Below are 21611 nucleotides of genomic sequence, written 5' to 3' on the forward strand. Positions count from 1 at the left end.
ATAAAATTAACCTTTTGAAATAGCCATGCCCTAAAAAATGGTACCAGGCTAGGAGCCAACCCTGTCTATGCCATCTATTGCCCTATTTATTTATAATTCAGTTGCGAAAATCAAACTAATTGACGAGTCTTTTGTCTCTTTGTCAACTGTATGCTTAGTTCTGGTTGGTATTTCGATACATACAGAGAGTTATTAGTTTTTAGTTACAAATCTTCACACATCATAGTATCTAATACCATACTTTATTTCTTTAAGCTTTTATAATGTCATTTTACACCGTGGTCCAAAGTATACATAACAAAAAAAAAAAAAATGTCAAGTCGCGAATGAAAACAAAAATTATGTGAATAAACTAAGTAAGTCACTTGCCATAAATAACGTTTACTATACCAACTTTTTATTGGTACTTTTTATTTTTACTTGAGAATGCTATTGAAGAGTATATTTTATTTATTATAAGTGAAAGCTAAGATGTACGTTGTAGTTACAAGAAAGGGTGTCAGGACTTTCTTTTTACGAAGTTATAGATTTAGGTTTTTGAATACTCGTAGGATATTTAAGATATAAGAGTTCATTGCGTTTTATTACTCCTGTTTAAAATATTGAAGCCGTAAATTAAAAAATAATAAACAAAAATCAAATGATACAAACGATCCTATTAAAATTAAAAAACTACTTTTTTTTAAATTCGATAATGTAAATTTCTTATTCGATCTGTTAAAGTGCATGTGATCTCCTAGTCTTAATTTAATTGAAACTTTAAAAAGATTATAGATAAAGAATTTCCTATTAAAATTCATAGCAATAAAGTATTGCGAAAATGTTGATACTTTATGTAAAAGAAGTTTTGTTGTCCTAATTTATCTTTGAATCGTTTTGATGTGTTTGTTATAATAACTTTACATTATGCTTCTAAGCGTTTCTGATATATGAAACACGAAGAAAACATTAATAACACAACTGGGTTTTACCACAAATGGTGACTCCAGTACTCAAAGGCTTTTATATATAAAAATCGCGTTTTAGCTCTCTGTATGCTTTGTGGTGCGTTGTAGAACGATTCGCGCTGCACCACACACGCCGCGCGCGGTATATTGTTCCTTTTTTAAATTTAAATTTGTGTGTACTTTTTTTTAATAAGTTTACTTTTTAATATTAGAGGATTAAGGTGAGTGCTTTTTATTTTTAATGTGATAATGTTATGTCATAAAAAATATATACCTATCGTAAGATATCTTACAATGTAATATTTTTACCCTAAATATAATGAATATTAATATTTAATATTTCGAAGTTTAGATTTTTTTTATGGCTTTTATTTTATCATGGATAAGTTAATCTTTCCTTCCACTTTTGTTCGTATAATAATTTATATTTACAACATCTATTTCTATTAGAGAAAAACTATATGTCAAATTATTTTAAATTCAATTACATTTGAATCCAATTCGAACAGAGGTCAAGTGACACCGTTATATGCGTACAATAACACATGTACGCAGTGTACCGTTCGCTCCCTCAGTTTTCTGAACACAAAAATGCAAATGCGAAATGTCCTTAACCAGTTATTTAACAATGTAGCCCGCAGCTCAGTTTGAAATTAAAATTCTAAATTGACATTAACTTATTTGCGATTAACAGTAATAAAGATTTTTTTTCTTATAAGCAATGTATATACTGATGTCTGTTTAAATAACTTTTGGTTATTATCAGTACTCTAAGTATAAAGTAGTGTCGTCATTACATAGGAATGGTTTAAAATCTTTCATTCATTTTACGTCAATACGTATAGTATTTACGTGCGACGATTAATGAAAAAAATTATTGTTGGCGCTCGGTGTTTAGTGGGAAAGTGCGAGCTTTTGCTAGACAAACTTTGCATAACACGTAATTTATCAAAACATTTAAATGTCTATTGTCGTCTCAAACAGGATATTACATAATTATTTGAATAACTAATAAAATAGTTTCCTTCATTTGTTTTAAACATATTTCAATGTCACGTTTTTATGTACATGTGTATTATATGTTATTATATTGATTGAACACTGATATATTTCTTGATAATAATTCCCTTTTAACTATTTCTCAGAAAATATTGTTTCAATATTAATGCCATGCTACTTATATTTTAATACGAATGGTATTATTTTCTCCATTAGTTACTGGTTCTCAATTGCAACCCAGGAGTGTAACGAAGGATGTGGGTACTTAAAAATATAATATTTTGAAAATATTTCTCCTTATATTAATATCAAAATTCAATGATCTTATAAAATGTGAAATAATTAAGTTGAACTTTTAAAATAGTTTTCTGAATATGTATATTTTTAATGGTAATTCTAAAATTTTTCTGTAATATATTTTTATCTTAAATGGAATATAATTTAACTATTTATTTTATTCCAGCAGCTAACGATTCTTCATCATGATAAGAGCAGCGGAGGTGAGAAACAATTTATTTGTTTATATAAGTGATAATTTTTTTTTTATATCTGTGCATTTTAGTGAAAACAGATCATAAAACTAAATATTTATCAACTCTTAAACTTACAGAAAATATTTTTCAATTTCTTCCCGGTACACATTTTTACAGCCAATGTCTTTAGAAAATCCCAAATTAATACATACTAAACTCGTAATAAATAAAGCTGTAATTTAAAACACATGCTCGTTTATGTACTTCTAGTATGTATTATATATTTATGATCAACAATAATCGATCCTTACAGTTATTACCAAATATATTAACTTATTAAGTTACTTATAATAGTAGCGTCATAAAGTTAGAATACTTAAAATTTGAGTTTAAGCATCTGTCAACTTTATAGTAGTATAAAATCCTACAATGAATTACAATAAATGCGACAGTTTGTGAGGTTGGACGTATGTGTGGATGTTGGGTGCTGTTCATTAAAAAAAAAATAATGTATCAATTCAAAGTTTATCGTTCAAAAACTTGGTTAACACTATATAGTGCGAAAATGTATTACCTAATGAAAATTCATATAAGCTCCGTATATAGCGACAATGCCAATTTGTTTTAAACTTACAAATAACAAACGAGAATTATAGGCGAAATAAATTAATAATGATTTATTTTAAGTAAATTTTACAATCTGTGTAAAGCTATTGATGCTTATAATGCTACTCATACTAAATGTAGGTAACGTGAATATAATTTTTTATAACAAAACCACATAATGAGATATTACGTAAGGTTAGATTAATATTACATTAAGTTCATTGAAATTACAAACAATCAACCTGCAGACACATAATCTTGAATATGCTTATAAATACCGATAGGGCGCCAGGAATAATTGTGTACAATATATATATCAATTAATATATTAAAGGAATTTTAAGAAATAAATATTGAATCACTTTTGATTTTACATGAGAGACAAGATACTTTTTAAGCACTTACTAAATAATTATCTCCTTCCTTGAAACGTTGTTAATATCAAAAAAATATCAAATTATATTAACCTTGTTAATATCATTTGATATATTTTTTTTTATAACTCATAAAACGAGATAGTGAAAACTTTTATTGAAAAATGGTATAGCGAGTGTTACCATGTGTTGCTAGAGTGCTGATTGAATTTTTTTTCCAGGAGTTTACGATAGTGGAATAATTAAAACAGCAATTAACTTGTGTTAAATACAGTAATTAATTTTTAATACAGTAATAATCCTTGCATAGCTCGTTAATTCAATTCATTGTTAACCAGAAAATTTCTAGGCTGTTGTAATATCATATGCAATTATTATAATGTTGCCATCTTTAATATTGCGGTACACAGAATTATCTAGACATTTTTGTATTAAGGTGTAAAGGAATAAAGTATTCGAAAAAAATACTTTACGAATAATATCTTTGTCTTATTAAAACATTTTTAAGGATTCAATTTTAAATCCACGCAGGAAATAACTTTAGGATAATGTTTTTATCAATAACAAATATCTAGTAGTTAATTATTGAAGATAAGCTGTATTTATATATTTTTTTGTTTTCTAGTTTACCTTTCTTATTATTAATTATTATCAGTAATTATTTAGTGATTGTCCAAAAGGTAAACAAATGTCTTAAAATTTCTAGGCATGTGCCTGTCCGATACAAGAGATCGGCCCGGCTATGGCGGGAAGCTGTCCGGGCCAGTTCTTCCTCTTCATGAGTATCCTGGAATCGTTTCTGAATGGCCGCTGCGACCTCGCTGACCCATGTAAAAGAGTGACCGACACTCAGGACCCTGATGCTAGCTACGATTTCGTAGTAGTCGGCGGAGGTACCTCCGGCGCCGTGGTTGCAGCAAGGCTATCAGAAAACCCACAGTGGAAGGTATGATAGTTACGAATGTTTATTTATGTAGCGACAATTTGAAATTCATCTTTAAAAAAGTGTTCAGCTTCACAAGGTTTGACGTCACGATTTTTATTTTGATGTTTATTTTTATATTTTATTTTACACTTCATAAAGGTACGTAGAAAATCAGTAACCAATTCTCCGTAAAAGATTGAAGTTGTAAATAGAAAAATAAAGCAAAAATTGTATGCTTGGATTGAGGTAGGTATATTTGATAAATAAATAAAGATATCGAAGTCAACTTGTGGGAGTTGACTAAAGAAGAAGAATTTTCATTCATTTTGTCCATTTCAAGTAAATACACACTTTATTCATGAATGCCATTTCCAGCATATTAAGACTAAGTATCTATTTTTGTATATATAAATGTAAAGGTAATAACAAGTGCCAAACTTCCAAACGGATAGCAAAATATCTATACCTCTCTTATAGAAAATTGGTATGTTCTCTATCATAACTATTTTAAGACTTAGTTGTTTTATTTCCACGATAATGGACATTGGACAGCATAATAATAGGAGTTACATAAAAATAACGGTGTAAATAACAGCTAATCGAACTAATTAGTTGAACTTCGTGTTTTTCTGAGTCATAACAAAAAAAAAAAAAAAAACAAACGAATATACAAAAAAGATCATTATTACGAAAAGTTCTGAAAGGCCATGACAAATCATTGGGATACTAATGTTACAGCGTGCTTAATATAATTTTATTTTCAAGCGTGAAGGCTCCAGCCGTCGTCACGCCCGAGAAGCATACAATGACTGTAATTAACAATCACCCCTTCATCCTATGTTAATCTGTTAATAATTCCAATACTAAATATAATTTCCGGCACTGTGAGCATTCCGTCCCTAATTCTAACATCTTTCCTCTTCGACTTTATATTCATTAGCCTCCTAGCCTTTGGTTAATTCTGAAGATTTACTTCATTAAACTATTAATAAAATCAATATAAATATTCCTTGGCCTTATATATATATATATATATATATATATATATATATATTTGTGTAAGATTAGTTTTTGTGTTCCTTACTATGTATTAAGTTAAATTTGTAGGTCTTGCTACTAGAAGCGGGCGGTGATGAGCCAACTCCATCCGCGGTTCCTGCCTTCGTCACTGCCTATTGGGGTAGACAAGATACAGATTGGTTGTACAAAACAGTACCCCAAAAGAAAGCATGCCTCAGTAAAGGCGGTGTCTGTAGCTGGCCGAGAGGCAAATTCCTCGGTAAATTATATTTAAAATATTATATAATGTATTTCTTAGTCTTGTAAATGTTTCAAAACAATATAATTTTATAAGTTTGTAATAAGATATTTAGTTATGCCATACATATGTTACGAACATTATTTAAAGATATTTTTATTTAAACATTATTGTTATAGGTACGTTCGTTAATTATAAGGAAAGAAAAAAGCTTCACTTTTGTTTATTTATATATAATTTTCGAAGGTGGCTGTTCTGTTATCAACGGCATGATGTACATGAGAGGGAATCCCTCCGACTACGACAGCTGGGCAGTCAACGGCGCCGATGGCTGGTCCTGGTTCGAAGTGCTTCCATATTTCCTGAGAAGTGAGAACAACAAGGAGTTAGGTGCCGGGGTGTCTAGTCAACATCACACAGCAGGAGGGCCTATTCCTGTGCAAAGAGTGAGTTAAGCAGAGATTATCTATGCCTTTTTCCGTCCTTGTTATTATTATTATTTAGCTGAGGTTTTAACGTATGTATAATATTATTCATGGTACTTTATTTACTTTGTTAGTTCTTTTTTTAAATCGTTTAGGTTGTTAGTTCTTTTTTTAAATCTTTTACTAAGTTTGGATGTAATACAATGAATTTATGTAAACATTTGATATTAACTACAAAACAAATAGTAAAGCTCACGCAGAGGAAAATCCGTACGTATTTATTTTCTCATGACTCATCATTTATAAGACCATGGACAATCGTTTCAGTGATCGTGTCCGGGTTGTATGTCGTCATCATTAATAGTAACGATACGATCACAGACAGAGTTTTACGTAATAGGAATTTAATTTTTTAGATAGTTCGATAGTTTAAGAGCAAAGACTAGCTTTTTGTCCTTTTGTGCACAGTTCCGATACGCGCCGAGGTTTGCTCATGACGTCGTATCTGCTAGTATTGAGCTGGGTTATCCTCCTACCAGCGATCTGAACGGGGACACCAATACTGGATTCACAATCGCACAAGCTATGAACGAGTTAGTCATTATGCTATAATACAATGTTTGATGAACAGCTGACATGCTGAATGGAACGAAACAAAGATTTAAATAACAACAAACTTAATGGATAAATAATTAAAAATGTTCTTAATTTTTTCAACATTTAATTCGAAAAACAATTTATTATGTGACAGAAAAAAAGCTCACAGGATAAATATAGGTTATAATATATTGATGTTAAAATAATTTTGCATAGAATTCGAATTTTGAAAAGTCGGCTCACGCAAAATTATGCGTCGTAAAATTTTCCTTTTTTGAAATATTATCGATTTATAAAGTCATTTTATTTCAGCGAAGGTTCAAGGTACAGTACAGCTCGAGCCTTCCTCCGGCCAGCTTCTCAGCGCAAAAATCTGCATATCACACTTAATGCTTTAGTCTCAAGGGTCATTATAGACCCTACAAGCAAACGGGTTACTGGAGTAGAATACATTAAGAACGGGAAGACGAAGTCCGTGGCGGTTCTTAAGGAGGTACGGGTAGCTTTTAATAAATTAAGATTAAAGGATGAAATTTTTAAAAAAGAAATCAACTTTGAGGCCTCTTCTACATTCAGTCTATACAATTTATAACTAGAATATTTTCTGATTGTATTTAGAAATATTATTTTAAGAAATATCTCAAAGACTCAATTTTCAGGCAGTCCTATCAGGAGGGTCATTGAACTCTCCACAGATTCTATTGCTCTCTGGAGTAGGCCCTAAAGAGACCTTAGAGAAGTTTAATATCCCAGTCATAAAAGATCTCCCGGGAGTGGGGCAAAATCTCCATAACCATGTTGGTGTGAACCTCCAGTTCACTCTCAATAAAGAACCTGAGGTGCCCGAGTTAAACTGGTCGACTGCTATAGAATATTTGCTGAATAGACAAGGCGTCTTGTCCTCTACTGGAATGTCACAGGTAAAACTTGTATATAACAAAAATCTATGGCATTGATATTTCCATCTTAGATGTTTTGATATCGTTACTTTATAACACTTTAATTTATTGAATTTTAACTATTCAGCTCACTGGCAAAGTCAATTCCCGTTTCGCATCTTCTGGCGGGCGCAATCCCGATATTCAATACTTTTTCGGAGGCTACTACGCGTCCTGCGGCGACGGCTCCGTTGGAGATGAAGCTTTGAAAAGTAATAAGAGAAGAAGTGTTAGGTAAAGTGACTTGGTTCGAAGTTTAAAACTTTTGAAAAAACAAAAAACATTTAGGCCGAACTATACCAGATAAAAATGGTTCTTATAAGAAATTATAGTTTTTCCGTTCAATTTATATCAATTTAATGTATTCATCAGCAAAATAATCATAATAGCAAATCAATACTATGTATCAGTACTATAATAGTGTCTGTTTTTCTTACGATTCTGCTAATAACAAGAAAAGATTTTTATGTCTGTTTTATTTCCATTAATATTCAAATGATTGTTATCGGTTCAGTCTGTACTGTATTGGGCAGTAAATACTGAAGTTGAAAAGATTACAAAGACTAGCGACGGCCCTTCAGACCTGCATTTCAAGGGTAGCTCCTATTGGACTACCCTCCAAAACTGACAAAGCTAACAGAGCTAACAGCAACTGTCCTCGGTTTTTTAAAATACTTTCTAGATTTTCAAGCTATGAACAATGTTTTTTATTTACAGTGTTACACTTTTTTGACCAGCCGCATATCAATGTTGAGAACAATAGTATAGAGGAAGTTCTATTATAACTGTAAATTTCTGCAAGGCTTGATGTACAACCTCATGCAGAACAGCCACCTTGACTTTCATAATTTTAAGTTTATAGCTTAGCTCGTACATGAAACAGACCTACATCTATTCCTTTTTTTACCTTCGATCGCCGTTTTTTCAAGCTTTTTATCAAAATCACATATATTTTCAGCATATCAGTTGTGGCGTTACAGCCACGTAGTCGAGGTTACTTGACACTACAGTCTACGGATCCCACACAACCACCACTTATGGAACCTAATTACTTCTACGATGACCATGAGTTGAAAGTACTGATTGATGGCGCGAAGATTGCATATCGGCTTGCTAACACTACGGTATGAACAACTATGCACATTTTTATGACGTAACCGTATAGAGGAAATCACTGCAAACAAATATGAGACTGCTAGTATTATATTTTTTTGCATTTATTTATCGTCGGTGATATGAATTTTCTACGGGGTTAATAGTATTCAAGAATTAGGGATACATGACTGGTACACCACCTGTCGGTTCCTTGCTGTGTTTACTGGAGAGTGGACAAGTTCCACAATATACTAGACACATGTTTGGACCTCGCTCCTTATCAAAATATTTGTTTCCTAACAGATGGCGATTTGTTACAAGGAGCATCTTCATACAGAAATGTAATCAAAAGAATAGGATTGCATTAATTAAGAATAACAATAATAACAATATGAATCACTTCTTGTTATTTATCCTTGTATCAGTTACCTACAGTACAGCTTGCAACTCTCCCCACTCTTATACAATACTCCCTACTGCCTCCCAATGATTTTTGTAGTGTGGCAATCCCTTAATAAAACCTTAAAATACCTACTAAAGCTTTTGTAATGGTGTTTATTTTTTAGATTTTACGTGAAAAATATGGTATGGCACCAACAAATGACCATGGCAGAGAATGTCCCGGAGGCGGGTCGAACCCGACAGATGAGTACTTCAAATGTCTAGCAATGTTGCACACAGCACCCGAAAATCATCAAGTGGGCACTTGCAAGATGGGCTCCCATAAGGATCCGATGGCCGTTGTAGATCCTCAACTTCGAGTTTTTGGTATCGAGGGTAAGTCAAACATAATTTTCATAACATTGAATTTTGGAGTTTTTAAAAGTTAAATTCATTTTCAGCATTCTGTAGCTATCAGTTTCATAAGTTTGCAATACTTTACAGCAGTTGTTGTTTCTCGGAGATTTCGCGTGATCTATAGATTATTATTTTTCTCAACTCCTTGCTTTCTTTTCTATTCTACGTATATGTTAGTTATAGTAGTTATACAGTGTGTCTTATGCTAAGAAAATCATTATAACTTTGCTTCGTCCTTGTCAAATTGAGGTATAAAACTATAAAATTGTCATTTCATACAACATACACAAGAAATACAATCATTTAGATTTTAGGGAATAAACATATAAATGTTCAACGCAGGAAACAGTATTTCATCAAATATCTGACCAAAAGAAATAATATTGCAGACCACTTGTAACGCGACATGCAATAGATGGATGAATAGTTTGAGGCTATGGAAGAAATTCTCACAAAATAAATAAATATTACGAACTCAGTAACGAACTCACTAGGAATAGGTCCGTCGTGGATTTGTACGTGGTAGACGTGGGAGCGAAAGGTATAACGGCTAAATCTCTCTACAACGTGGTTCGAAGGCAGCCCTAGTAGGTTTTTTTTTAATTCGGTTAGGTAGAGAGAGGAGCTTGGACGGTGGAGGTGAGCGTTTAAAGCGCGTTAGATAGGGGCTCCTTAAACCTGCACCTGGGTCGCAAGTCCCAGCCAAGTTCCTCTTGCTGCAAGGCGATGGACCCGGACACCGCACGGTGAATCCGTTGAATACTAAGAAGTTTCGTATCATCTATAATAAGGACAATTTTAATGTAATTGTAGAATGCAAGCTATAAGGTCCGCTACAGGTGGAACATTGAATGAATATTCCAGGTCTTCGAGTTGTGGATTCATCTATAATGCCTCAAGTGCCTTCTGGGAACACGGCAGCACCAGCGGTGATGATCGGTGAGCGAGGAGCCGAGTTCATCATCACACGACACCAGCTCAAGAGCAGATTCGGATCATCATATGATGATGTGCAGAACCAGTTAGTTGTTTTGATATAGAATTTAATTCGTAGGCCTAAAGACCGTGGTTTAATTACATGTTAAAATATATGAAGATTTCTTGTTTAACTCGTGTCACATTTTTTAGCCATTCAGAGGGTGCCAACGAAGACAAAAAACAGGACGGTCGATGGAAAGGATGGAAACAGTGGCAAAATCAAGGCTACTATCCACACCAAGACTGGCACGCGAAGAATAACGTTCATCACCGTTAATAGTTTATTAATTAATTAGGTTATAAGTTATTTATATACATAACACGTTAAATTCTTTAAAGAATATATTTATCTTTGTCGATTGGGGATTTTACGAAATAGCTGTTAAAAAGTTTTTCGATATATATTTTTTGGTCACAAAATAAAATTTGTGTGTAATTTTATCAATATCTTGGTAAATAAAAAAAATATGTATGTAAAAAGTGCTGTGGTCAGTATTTTTTGTCATAAAATAAATATAATTAAGAAGAATTTTAATTCTTTTTTCCCTTACATCTCCTCTTTCCTTTTATGGCCACTTCAAGTTCAGAGTCGGACCTGGAAATTAAAATATTTAAAGAGCATTCATAAGGCATAAAAGGAATAAAAAGAAAATTCTAAAAATCCTACATTTTTTTTTTAAATTTAATAATTAAATAAAATAATAAGATATAAAATGATCAATATTTAAAAAAGTTTTATTTCCTTACTCTTCACTAGCCTCTGGAGTTTCAGGAATAGTGACGTTATTTCTGGACGATCGTCTGCTGTCCATCAACTCAATTGAGTCATCCAGAAGTTCTTGTTCCTAAAAAATTCAACAGTAAAATATAATTTTATTTACAGGACCGTACTGAGGGAGTAATTTATAACAGCATATTTCATTCACGATAAAACATTGTCTTTATGTATAACAATTATTGTATTTAAAGGCTTAGTGTACAAATAGGGCACATATAGTATGAGAGGAACATCTCAAAAATATAATATAGAAGCAGTGTGCGAAAGTGACGCCGGCCCACTTTTCGGTTGTCGGTCGTCGAGGTGACATCGCTCAAAAATTTTAAGTTTTAATCTTATTTTAGCAGTTAGTTTTAAGTGTATTTTAAGGATATTACTCTGTAAATAGTTTAATGGTTGTTGTACTGGTGTTTGCAGTTCATTACTTTGTTCCTTAATTCACATTTTATATTTGTTCCTTTTAATTAAAATGTCACTGTCAAGTTGTAAATGTCACATTGTTATTTCCTTTTTCAAAATTCGAACGAAATTTCCAAACATATAACATAAAGGGTTCTCTAACCAATGGTGCGTCGTAGACGATGGTGTGTAGTTCTGTGGTGTCAGAATCAAATTGAGCGCTGTCATTGCTGCTGTGACTCGGGGACGAGCGCTCTGGAAACATTAACGACTCATTTGACATATCAACCTTTACTAATTATTGTGTAATTTTTATTACATATAAAACCTAACATAGCCCAGAATACTATATCAAAGTTATTTTATATTAAACAGTGAACAAATGATTAAGAGGGTAGAAGGAAAACGTTTGTCATTCGTACCGCTACTGGCCATCTGACTGGCTTTCTTTTTCCCTTTTGATCCGGTCGACTCGGTGCTTGACCCGGATTGCAGGCCACGGCTTGATCTACGTACCGTCGTATTAGAACCGTCCGATGGTGGTGATTCTTGTAAGTCATGCTCCTGAGACTTCTTATCAGTTTCGGCTAAAATATTCGGATATTGATACATAATATGAAAAAAATATACATATATATTATCATATTAGTTTAGGATACCTTTATTCGAATTGAATTTTCGATCTGATATCTAATCTAAAATTTGGTTTACAACTACTATAATTAACCCGAAATCTTGTAGAACTTAACATTTTATTCAACGTGTTTTTTATTTCTGAGACAGATTATTTATACTGAAATAAATCTTTATATATATATAATTACCTCTTATTGCGGCTGTTGTGGATCGTGAACTACGCTTGACTCCCTTCTCTTTATCCTCTTCATTTCTGACTTTATCTTTAGCGTCCTTCTTATTTCTCGGTTGCCTTTGTTTACGCAAATCTTTTTCATTCTTTGATGTCATGTTCTTTTTCTTGTCTGCAATGTTTATTAAGGTTTTTTTATTCGTGTAATATGTATTTAAATTATAATTTTCATTACGATTGCCTCACAGTGTATCATACCTTTGCTCATTTTAGCTTTCTTTACAGGCGACACAGAACTGCTGTCTGATCCACTGTCCTCCTTTTCAGGAACTTCCGTCTCCGTTTGCTCAGCGGCCGTCATGTCTTCGGTTTGATTTTTGTTTTCTATAGATTAATGATAAGTTATTTGATATTGGCGCCATGTTTATTATTATTCAGTAACGTGGACTATACGAGTACATTTTATTTTACTTTATTGTATATAACATGATACTATTTTGAATAGTTTTGCAGATAATTAAGTTATCTTTTTTATTATTTTTCTTATTGGGAAAGTAATTTGTTAGTTTTCTACGATTCATGGAGTGAGTGGAAGGGTATTTTATACAACTAACTAGTAGGATACACAAGGAACTATCTCCTGAAACTCAACAGTGGCGTCTCTGTGTAAGCCATTTTCAAGCGTTATACAAAATCAATTTTTTCAGGACATAAAAAAATCTTATTTATTAACATCCTAAATGTTTAAATTAAATAAATAATAGTTATTGCTTTTTATTTTACTTCATATATTTTAATAATAAGGCGATTTACCTTCAGATATCCTAGAGATAGGGTCGGTTGGAGATTCACCCGAAGAAGTTTCTTCAATTTCTGGTTCTTCTTCTACAGTCTCATTAACAACCACGTGGGTACTACGAGCTAAAGGTTGAGCTGCAATAAATTGGTACATTCCGAGTTATATAAAATAATACAAAAAAATAATATCTACGCACTAACATTATTAATACCTATTAATTACAAAAAAAAACCAATACTGGCTGTAAAGTACATAACACGTATTTTATATATATATAAAAAAAACTAAAATAAATTTCTAAATACATAAAAAAATTGTCACATACACAGACACAGTTTTTTGAACACATGAATAGACGGACCGCTGCACCGACTAAGAGAACTAGCCGAGAAACCTTTAATATTAAAACATTTTTTTATTTTTCATAACAATAAACGAATCTGTACTATAAAAAGTATTCACATTGTTTTAGGGTGAATATTCATAATCCGCTGTAATTTAAACTAATGAGAAATTGTTGTCTCGTGTCCCATAACTTCGGGGTAAGTAACATTTTGTATGGGACAATATCTATAAAAAAAATATTCATAGATTTATGAAGTGTTGCAATGGTGATATAATAAATACTAACTGAATTAAGTGCCAGCTTGTTTTTTAGTGTCAGTGACATAATATTTTCATTAATTACTTTTTTACTTTGTTATTATAATATACTATACTAACGTAATGAGGTGGCCGAACGTCCCATCATGTTCATTGTATCTTCACACTGTATACTGTCAATTGTTTCACCTGAAAATAATATTAAGTGTTCATGAAGTTACATATATATATATATATATATATAGATATAAATGAATAACTTCATTAAACTCACCTATGTTAGACATCTTATTGAGATTACTCTTTTCCAACGCCTCCAGGGCACCGAGATAACGCGTCAGATTCCTGCAGGATTGTTTATCTGGTAATTTCTGTAAAAACATAAATGAGAGTCTATAAAAACATTTCCACATATGGTACTCACAATATCTCTCATGTTCTAAATATATGTGACTGTAAAATAATCATGTCTTTCTTAGTCAGGCACGAACATAATTTAGAGTTGTCATAGATAAGACATACATGTACTATGTCTTCACTCACCAGACAGAGATCTTTGATCATAGTCGCCAGATTAGCAGCTGTGCGAACGTCTTTAGGCGGTGAGAGAAGAGCCAGCGCCCGACAAAGTAGAGCAGACGCGGGACCCGTCGGTTTACGAACTAGATACTCGCATAGTGTCAACGCCATAGCACCCTGGCTGTCCGTCAACTGGAATATATATATAAATCTCTATAGGATTTTAGACTTGTTTGTGTTATTTATATAATTCGAAGATCTTTAAGGAAAGTGATTATAGATTTCTACTGACATATCTTAAGAATTTTTTTCTCTTTGCCATCAGATGTAACGTTAACCAAGATATTCAATTGTTTTTAAAATTATATTAACAAGTGAAGTAAATGTTCATCTCGTAGTTTTATTGTTATCGTCTCGGTGACTAGAATTACGACTGTCATTGAAAGGGAGCGGTGATGAGGTATAGACATGGCAGTTTTTATTAAAGACTTGCGCTAATCATGTTGATTTTAGAGATATTAAATGATGTATTTTTTTCTTATAAATAATTTTAAGAAATAGAAATAAGTTTAAGTCTTCACCTCCGAGCTGACTTTTGTTAGTGATACAAAAAACTTCACAACCGCCTCCTGGTCGATCTCACAGATCGGAGAGCTTGACGGCGCACAACAAAGAGCACGCAGTGTCGGTATCATAGATTTCTGAAATCACATTCAGTGAAATATATTAGATTATGTATGAAATTCAAGAATTTCCTACAAACGATATAAATAATTTGAAAATGTCAACGTTACAATTATAATTTTTTTTATTATAATGTCATTTGTATATCAAACATATATTTTTATGTGTAATAATATTGGTTCATACTTGTATTTGATCTTGGGCACCGTCGACAGTACTAGGGAACGTCTGGAAGAAAATGCCTATAGTCTGTCGTAGTACATCTTCTTCCGCTATAAAAATATATTAACATATATAACTTAGAAGAGATTTTTTTTTGTAAATCCAACATTATGTGACGAGAATTTAACAATTTTTTAATTCAGGTCGATTATGTATGTAAAATGTATATGTTTTTGTACATAATAACACTAATTATCATACCTGAGACTGGGTTAAACCAGAGTAGTATCAATCTGCTCAGTATATAAGGTGATTCTAAATGTCCTAGATACATCAGGCGACATAGACCCTCTACTATTATCAGTCTATACGATGGGCACTGAAAAAAATTATTCCATATTATGTTTCTGTTATAAGTGGGAAGACACGAACGTACATATACTTACGGCGTTATCCATCAACTTAAGGAGTAATTCAATAACGTTGCTGTGCGCTTGAGATGATGACAATACAGATTCTGTTGACCGTCAACAAATTATTAATAAAGAATTTAATATGAATTAACACATCTCGTACATTTATTAACAAATGGTATGAATCTTAAATACTCTTCAACATTTATATATAACTTGTAACAACAGTTCTGTTGTTCGTTGATATATATGTAACAAGTTAACAACATATATATATATATATATATATATATATATATATATATATATATATAAATAATTTCATACTAAACAAACTATATGGTAACGGTTTCGACTGAGAAATCTCATTGTGATTTTTTGACAAAATAAAGCTTTCCTTGACAATAATATAAAGGCATTCATAGAGTAAATAGTATTTACCATCAAAATCCATAGTAGTTGTATTTATGGAATGTTTAGATCTGTTCCTGGAAGCCTCGATGGATTCTGTACCATCGTCAAAAACCTTAGCTCCGTGTACACACAACAGGTCAACTATACACTTAAGCACTTTACACACTGTTGGTTCGTTTGTTGAATCAACTAACTGAAACATAATTTAATCTTATACGAATATTACTAGTGGAGCATACTTCTGTATAATAAAATATGTATTATTAGCATTACTTTAATTTTTAATAATAATAAAAAAAAAATTGTCTCACATTAGCAAAGAAGAATGATTTATGATCTCTTGCAAAATCTTTATCCAGCATGCCAAATAGTGCCACCGTTTCAAGAGCATTGTCCAATAGTTCGGGCTTGGAAAATATTTCAACCTGAAAGGCGTATTTTATTAATATGATAGAGAGTATTCTAAACATTCCATTTTCTAACCCGACTAACTTACTTCTAGCTCACTGAACATAAGTTTTAACATCGGTGTTACATTGTTCAGTTGTGGTGTGTCCAGTAATGAATTTAGTATTATTAGACACTTATTTAATGTTGTCACATCACATTGCTTTTCCTTGATTGTCTGCAATATAAACATATAGAGAATAAAATTTTTAAAATATATATATATATATATATATATATATATTTTACCCAATTACAAGCGAATATTTTTTTGTGGCAATACCACTTGCATGGATCGCGCAGCGCGTTTTAAATAAGCAAAAGCCTTATATTTCCACTAAAGCAAAGTTTGTAAGAAAGCCATATAGTGTGCAGATAATATATAATTTTTATGTTTTTGTTCCACGAATCTTTACATTCAGCATTCAAAATATAACGAACATACAAACCCATATATATTACATTTATATTAATGGTTGTTACTCACAGTTAATGGTTGTTCTGGTTTTGTTTGAAATGTTAATTCCTCCAATTTTTTCTGAATGTCGGCAACCTAGTAATAGTCAAAAGTTAATTTGATAAGTTACTATAGTTATTTTGAAGTGTTATAACAAGAATGGATTACCTTAGCTTTGCATTGAGCAGCAAGAGTATAGTTTTCATGTCTAACAGCTTCTTCTTGAGCTTCCATCGCCACATTTAGGGAGACTCGCAATCTGGCTCTCTGGAACAATTTTGGTTTGAAAAAAATCTAAATATATCATATTCACAGATTATTATTTATATTGTATTACGATAGTGATTTCAATTATCAAAGATATACCTGTAATTTTGCCTCTGTATCGTCCAAGGTCGGCGGAGGCACTTCCTCCTCCATTTCCGGTGGTTCTCGTAGTGTTGACAGAACATTGCATACAAGTTCCACTCTACTCGTCACATCTGGCAAAACCAACTGCAGGGCTGATACAAACGCGCGGATCACGTCCCCGCTCATAGGACCGTAGTCACCTGGAAACGTATTTATAGTAATTAAAAAACATGTAGCCTCACACTCATATTAATTGCTAGCAAACAAGTATTTAAAATAACCAATAAACAAATTTAGTTAGTCAAATAATGAAATGCATATAAGGGATTGTTAACATTAAAGACAAAATGTGTGGTATTATTATAAGATTAAAATTTAATTTCCAATGATTATTTCAAATTTAGGCTTGTAAAATTGTGAGATTTCGTTTCCGAAGAGTATTAAGAGCTTGTTGATGAAGATTGTTTTTCAATAATACCATAACCAGTGTTCAAACAAATCAAATCGGGAATAATATAGAAATGATTACCTGTAAGTGTGTCGGTGATCAATGTCTGTAGGGCGTCTCTACCTGCGGGGTCGCTGGCGTCGTAAGTCCGTAGTAATCTCGCCAGCTCGTGAAGCACATACTGACGAGTGCTATACGACACCGGATCCGCCTCCTCATTCGGACATGGTGATTCCACTATACTGTGTACAAGTAATATTAATAGAAACACTCGGTAATAAGATGCTTGACAAAGAAATTATGCAGGGTGGCAACCGGAGGTTCCAGGAACACTACGAATCTTACTTATATGCGTATTATAATGAGAATTACATATTAAATCTTATAACCTAAACCTAAGGCTACATGATTGCCCAGAGTTAGGATAGCAATGCCATTCCATTGCTGGTGCGGTGTCAGGAATCTTCTGGTTCACACTGCTTGGTGTTCTTTCCGCGGAGTCAGCAACGTCACTCAAAATATGACATTTTATCCATGCAACGATGTAGCCCCGGCGATATTAATTTATTTTTAATATGTTGAGCGTACGTAACAAAGATTTTAACACCTTTTATCAACACTAATATTTTTTGTCACTGCAATTAGTTGACTTGATAGTCGGCTTTAAAATACTGTAGACAACATGGTCAGGTTAGTATTGAAAAATCATGTGAGACTTATAATATCAGCTAATGATGTCACCTGAGGTATATATATAAGTCATGCACATCTGGTATCGGTTTAAATATTAAAAATATAATTAAGCTTCATAAGATTCTTAAATCGTAATTTGCTTGGCGATGTTAAATACAACCCATGTTTATTTACAGTATGTGAGAATTTAAGAGGTATATTCTAGACTAGCGAGTTATAAGACAAACTTGTTATTTGCTTTAGAACTTTGTAACAAAACTTTGCTGTGGTAAAAAAAAAAGATCAACTACATATTGAAAAACCTTTTTGGTGTATGATAGAAGTAACAAGCAAATACTACTATGTGGTCATACATAAATACGATAGTTTTAAACAGTATTTCTGCTATATAACTCACGCTTTAATATATCCAGTCAGTACAACTAGATCAGGTAGCACAGTCTCGAGGGTCTCGTCATCATCATTCTTTTGTAAATGCTCCGCAAGGTGGCGCCAGTACCAAACTGTTTCCTTGTTCAACTTGTCAGCGGGGATAACTCGGAGTGACTTGTCAGTTGGCAGCCATTCTAGAAGCTCTGATATCGGTAGACGTCTACAAATATTGATTACTTGTTAGAATTCAACAAAACTATTTGAAGTAACTATAAAAGTTATCTTTGTTTATCTGTATTGAACAGAGTTCAATCAAAACTGAATATCTCACTTGTTGAATTAATTATTTTTAATATATTTTGTATGTAATTAAAGAAAAAGAATGGGTGTAAAATTGAGAAATTCTATCTTTAAATTAATCTATGGTTATAAAAAATTCACATCCTCATAGATATTAAAAGACCTACTTGAAAAGCGACTCCAAGAGCTTCTCTGCGACGTATTGCGAATCTTTCGCGTCGTGTGAATTATCCAGACGTATTGCTTTAAGAAAGTCTATGATGTTGCCTTGGAAGGTACTCAACCAGCTGGGTATTAAAATCTCTTCTACCACACGACGCACTCGCGGGCTGCGTTCAGTGAGGCCAACCTGAAAATATATATATTAATATTATGTATTAATTGGATCATTAGCAATTGAGATATGTTAAATAACTGAGAAAATTCCTTTAAAGATAAAATTACTTATAAAAGTCATAAGGACAGTCTTTTATTTCTTAACGTTTTTTCTATTTATACATATAAATTTCATTTTAATTACTAAATTAAATGTCATTTATATGTATACATATTTTAGTTAGTTTATTTTTGCGTATTTGTTGATAGTTCAATCTACCTTCAATGTAAGAACTCTCTGTCTAACTCTTAATTGTGTTACATTCATAGCCGCTATGTATAGGAATGCGGCTCTTCTTACAGCTTCATCAACGTCACAGAGGCGCTCCAATACAAAGGGGACATTCCGAGTGCATTTTGCTATTGACATCACTACAGCCCTAAAACAAGTTATTAAAAAGGAATGTCTTATATAAATTCATTTTATTTATTACACATGTATCAGAGTATGAAACCTACCTTCTAACAGAGGAGCTAGGGTCACAGCTCATGTGAAATCGGTAACCCCTGGTTACCTCGTCATCTGGATCACTTGGGTTTTGCAACCTATTGAGGGCTAATGCTGCCCGACATCTGACAGCACCACGTGTATCTTGGAGACGTTGCATCTGTTATTAACACATAAGAATTAGATCTTATATTTTTACACATTTCTCTATTCAATTGTATGAACCATAGATAAAAATTTATGTAAATATGAGCTTGAATAAGTATTATATTAAAAACATAGTTATATGATTTCAAATTGTTGTTTTGCAACACATAAAGTCTATATCATTGTCTATTGCCAATAACGGCACATTAATAAATGATTCTTAAATTACAGATATTTAAGATTTTTTTTTTATAAATCTAGTGTGTGGAAAAATTTGGCTCATTGCAAGATATTTCTTGAGAGTACAAAAATGTATAATACTTCAGAATGGAGTTATTGGAAAAAAAATCGCCAGTCAATCTCATTTAAATGATTGGATGTCAATTTCATAACTTTATAACATGTACTAGGTTTATTTAAGTATCTGCCTGATGAATGAGTTACCTGATGAAGTAACAGCTTGTCACAGAGGTCATCATCTAAAGAGGCTTCATCACCGAGTGCAGCTAGTACGGCTGCCAGCAACTGGCTTGCTCGGTATCTTACTGACTGACCAGATACACACTGACACTGCATAAGAAAATAGTGAATTACCAATGAAATAATAGTACAATTTTGTTAATATAAATAATATTTAAATTCATTATGAGAACTTACTTCAATAATAACATTACAAAGACTCGTTGATAGAATTAAAGTTTCACAAAATTAAATACTTCAGAGGGAAATAGTGTCACAGTTTTTGTGTATAATAAGTTTAGTCAGCACTTGTACTTACTTCGAAAATAATATCAAATATAAACATTAGAAACTCCTCTTCATCGTCAAGTAATGTACAGAATGTTGCTACAAATTGAATAACACGATCTACATTTGTACTTGTATCTCCAAAAGTAAAGAGGTAAAATAATGCATTTTTAAAGCTTTCCTTAAAGTCATCCGCTTCAGTCTGAAAAGAAAATGAATTTTTACTTACACACTGCTCTTCAGTTATATTTCTTTACCTCCGTGTCAATTAAGTTTCGGATGATCTAGATTTGTAGAATTTTATCCGTTGAAAACGCACATTAGTAACAGGTATCAAATTCAACATTTGTGAAATATAAAATAAAATTTAGGTTTACTTCTAGGTTTTCACTATTAACAATCTTATTAAATAGAAATAAGATGGTATCACTTAGAACAATTAGACGATATACCTTTTTGTAAAGTTTCGTCATTTCTTTCACATACTTCCTATGTTGAACAACATTATATTGAACATTTTGAAATATTTTAAACATTGTCTTATCATTTCGTGGATTTGCTTTTACAATTTCTCGACGCACTTCTGCATCGGTAGGTGGCATTATTATTTTATTGCTGCACAAATGTTTGCCAATAAAACGATGGCCCCTTTGTAAACAAAATTCAAATTTACTAACGCCTAACGAGTAACGATTGCAGAGTCCAAAACTTCAAGGTTTCAAACTTCAAAAAAGCTATATTTTTTTTGGTAAATGTTTATATGGCTCTGGATACGAGTTTTTTGAGCCTTATCGTTACAATTCAAATATGCTTAACACGATTGTGTTATCATAA

The 21611-nt window shown here is 32.2% G+C and overlaps 2 protein-coding genes across 4 annotated transcripts; one reads left to right on the plus strand and one right to left on the minus strand.

Annotated features, from left to right (window-relative positions):
• The first annotated feature begins 1039 nt into the window (after window positions 1-1039).
• Window positions 1040-10948, plus strand: LOC116777426 (glucose dehydrogenase [FAD, quinone]-like). 2 transcript variants are annotated; one of them, XM_061526198.1, is made up of 13 exons: window positions 1040-1168; window positions 2413-2446; window positions 4106-4345; window positions 5432-5603; window positions 5829-6028; window positions 6476-6600; window positions 6917-7097; window positions 7264-7524; window positions 7631-7776; window positions 8501-8666; window positions 9204-9414; window positions 10300-10456; window positions 10564-10948. In XM_061526198.1, the coding sequence occupies exons 2-13, from the start codon at window positions 2429-2431 to the stop codon at window positions 10688-10690; spliced, it is 2004 nt and encodes a 667-aa protein (XP_061382182.1). In that variant the 5' UTR covers window positions 1040-1168; window positions 2413-2428; the 3' UTR covers window positions 10691-10948. The 2 variants fall into 2 exon arrangements, with proteins under 2 accessions (XP_061382182.1, XP_032526853.2); XM_032670962.2 differs by having other exon boundaries at window positions 1044-1168; window positions 2410-2446.
• LOC116777425 (condensin complex subunit 3) lies at window positions 5790-21609 on the minus strand. Of its 2 annotated transcripts, XM_032670961.2 has the most exons (29): window positions 21230-21609; window positions 20809-20979; window positions 20475-20600; window positions 19895-20043; window positions 19656-19815; window positions 19228-19409; window positions 18786-18980; window positions 17777-17937; window positions 17263-17447; window positions 17065-17163; window positions 16927-16992; window positions 16489-16617; window positions 16304-16417; window positions 16020-16185; window positions 15612-15682; window positions 15427-15544; window positions 15190-15275; window positions 14901-15020; window positions 14344-14511; window positions 14075-14171; window positions 13921-13989; window positions 13212-13331; window positions 12657-12782; window positions 12415-12570; window positions 12013-12177; window positions 11754-11845; window positions 11161-11258; window positions 10965-11008; window positions 5790-5944 (listed from the first exon to the last, which is right to left on the minus strand). In XM_032670961.2, coding segments are annotated over exons 1-29 (3585 nt in total). In that variant the 5' UTR covers window positions 21380-21609; the 3' UTR covers window positions 5790-5942. The 2 variants fall into 2 exon arrangements, with proteins under 2 accessions (XP_032526852.2, XP_061382181.1); XM_061526197.1 differs by lacking the exon at window positions 5790-5944 and having other exon boundaries at window positions 10292-11008; window positions 21230-21608.
• Window positions 21610-21611: the final 2 nt, after the last annotated feature.

The sequence above is a fragment of the Danaus plexippus genome, chromosome Z (assembly GCF_018135715.1).
Source record: "Danaus plexippus chromosome Z, MEX_DaPlex, whole genome shotgun sequence".
Taxonomy (NCBI): Eukaryota; Metazoa; Arthropoda; class Insecta; order Lepidoptera; family Nymphalidae; genus Danaus; species Danaus plexippus.

What these genes read in the sequence shown, in the direction of transcription:
- LOC116777426 (XM_061526198.1), top strand. An exon ending in GCCGAGAGGCAAATTCCTCG is followed by an intron (nt 5,604 to 5,828) that starts GTAAATTATATT and finishes TAATTTTCGAAG; the next exon opens with GTGGCTGTTCTGTTATCAAC. An exon ending in TATGATGATGTGCAGAACCA is followed by an intron (nt 10,457 to 10,563) that starts GTTAGTTGTTTT and finishes CACATTTTTTAG; the next exon opens with CCATTCAGAGGGTGCCAACG.
- LOC116777425 (XM_061526197.1), bottom strand. Translation starts at nt 21,379, where the DNA reads ATGCCACCTACCGATGCAGAAGTGCGTCGAGAAATTGTAAAAGCAAAT. An exon ending in CCTAGCTCCTCTGTTAGAAG is followed by an intron (nt 19,816 to 19,894) that starts GTAGGTTTCATA and finishes AACTTGTTTTAG; the next exon opens with GGCTGTAGTGATGTCAATAG. An exon ending in TTATGTTCAGTGAGCTAGAA is followed by an intron (nt 16,418 to 16,488) that starts GTAAGTTAGTCG and finishes TACGCCTTTCAG; the next exon opens with GTTGAAATATTTTCCAAGCC.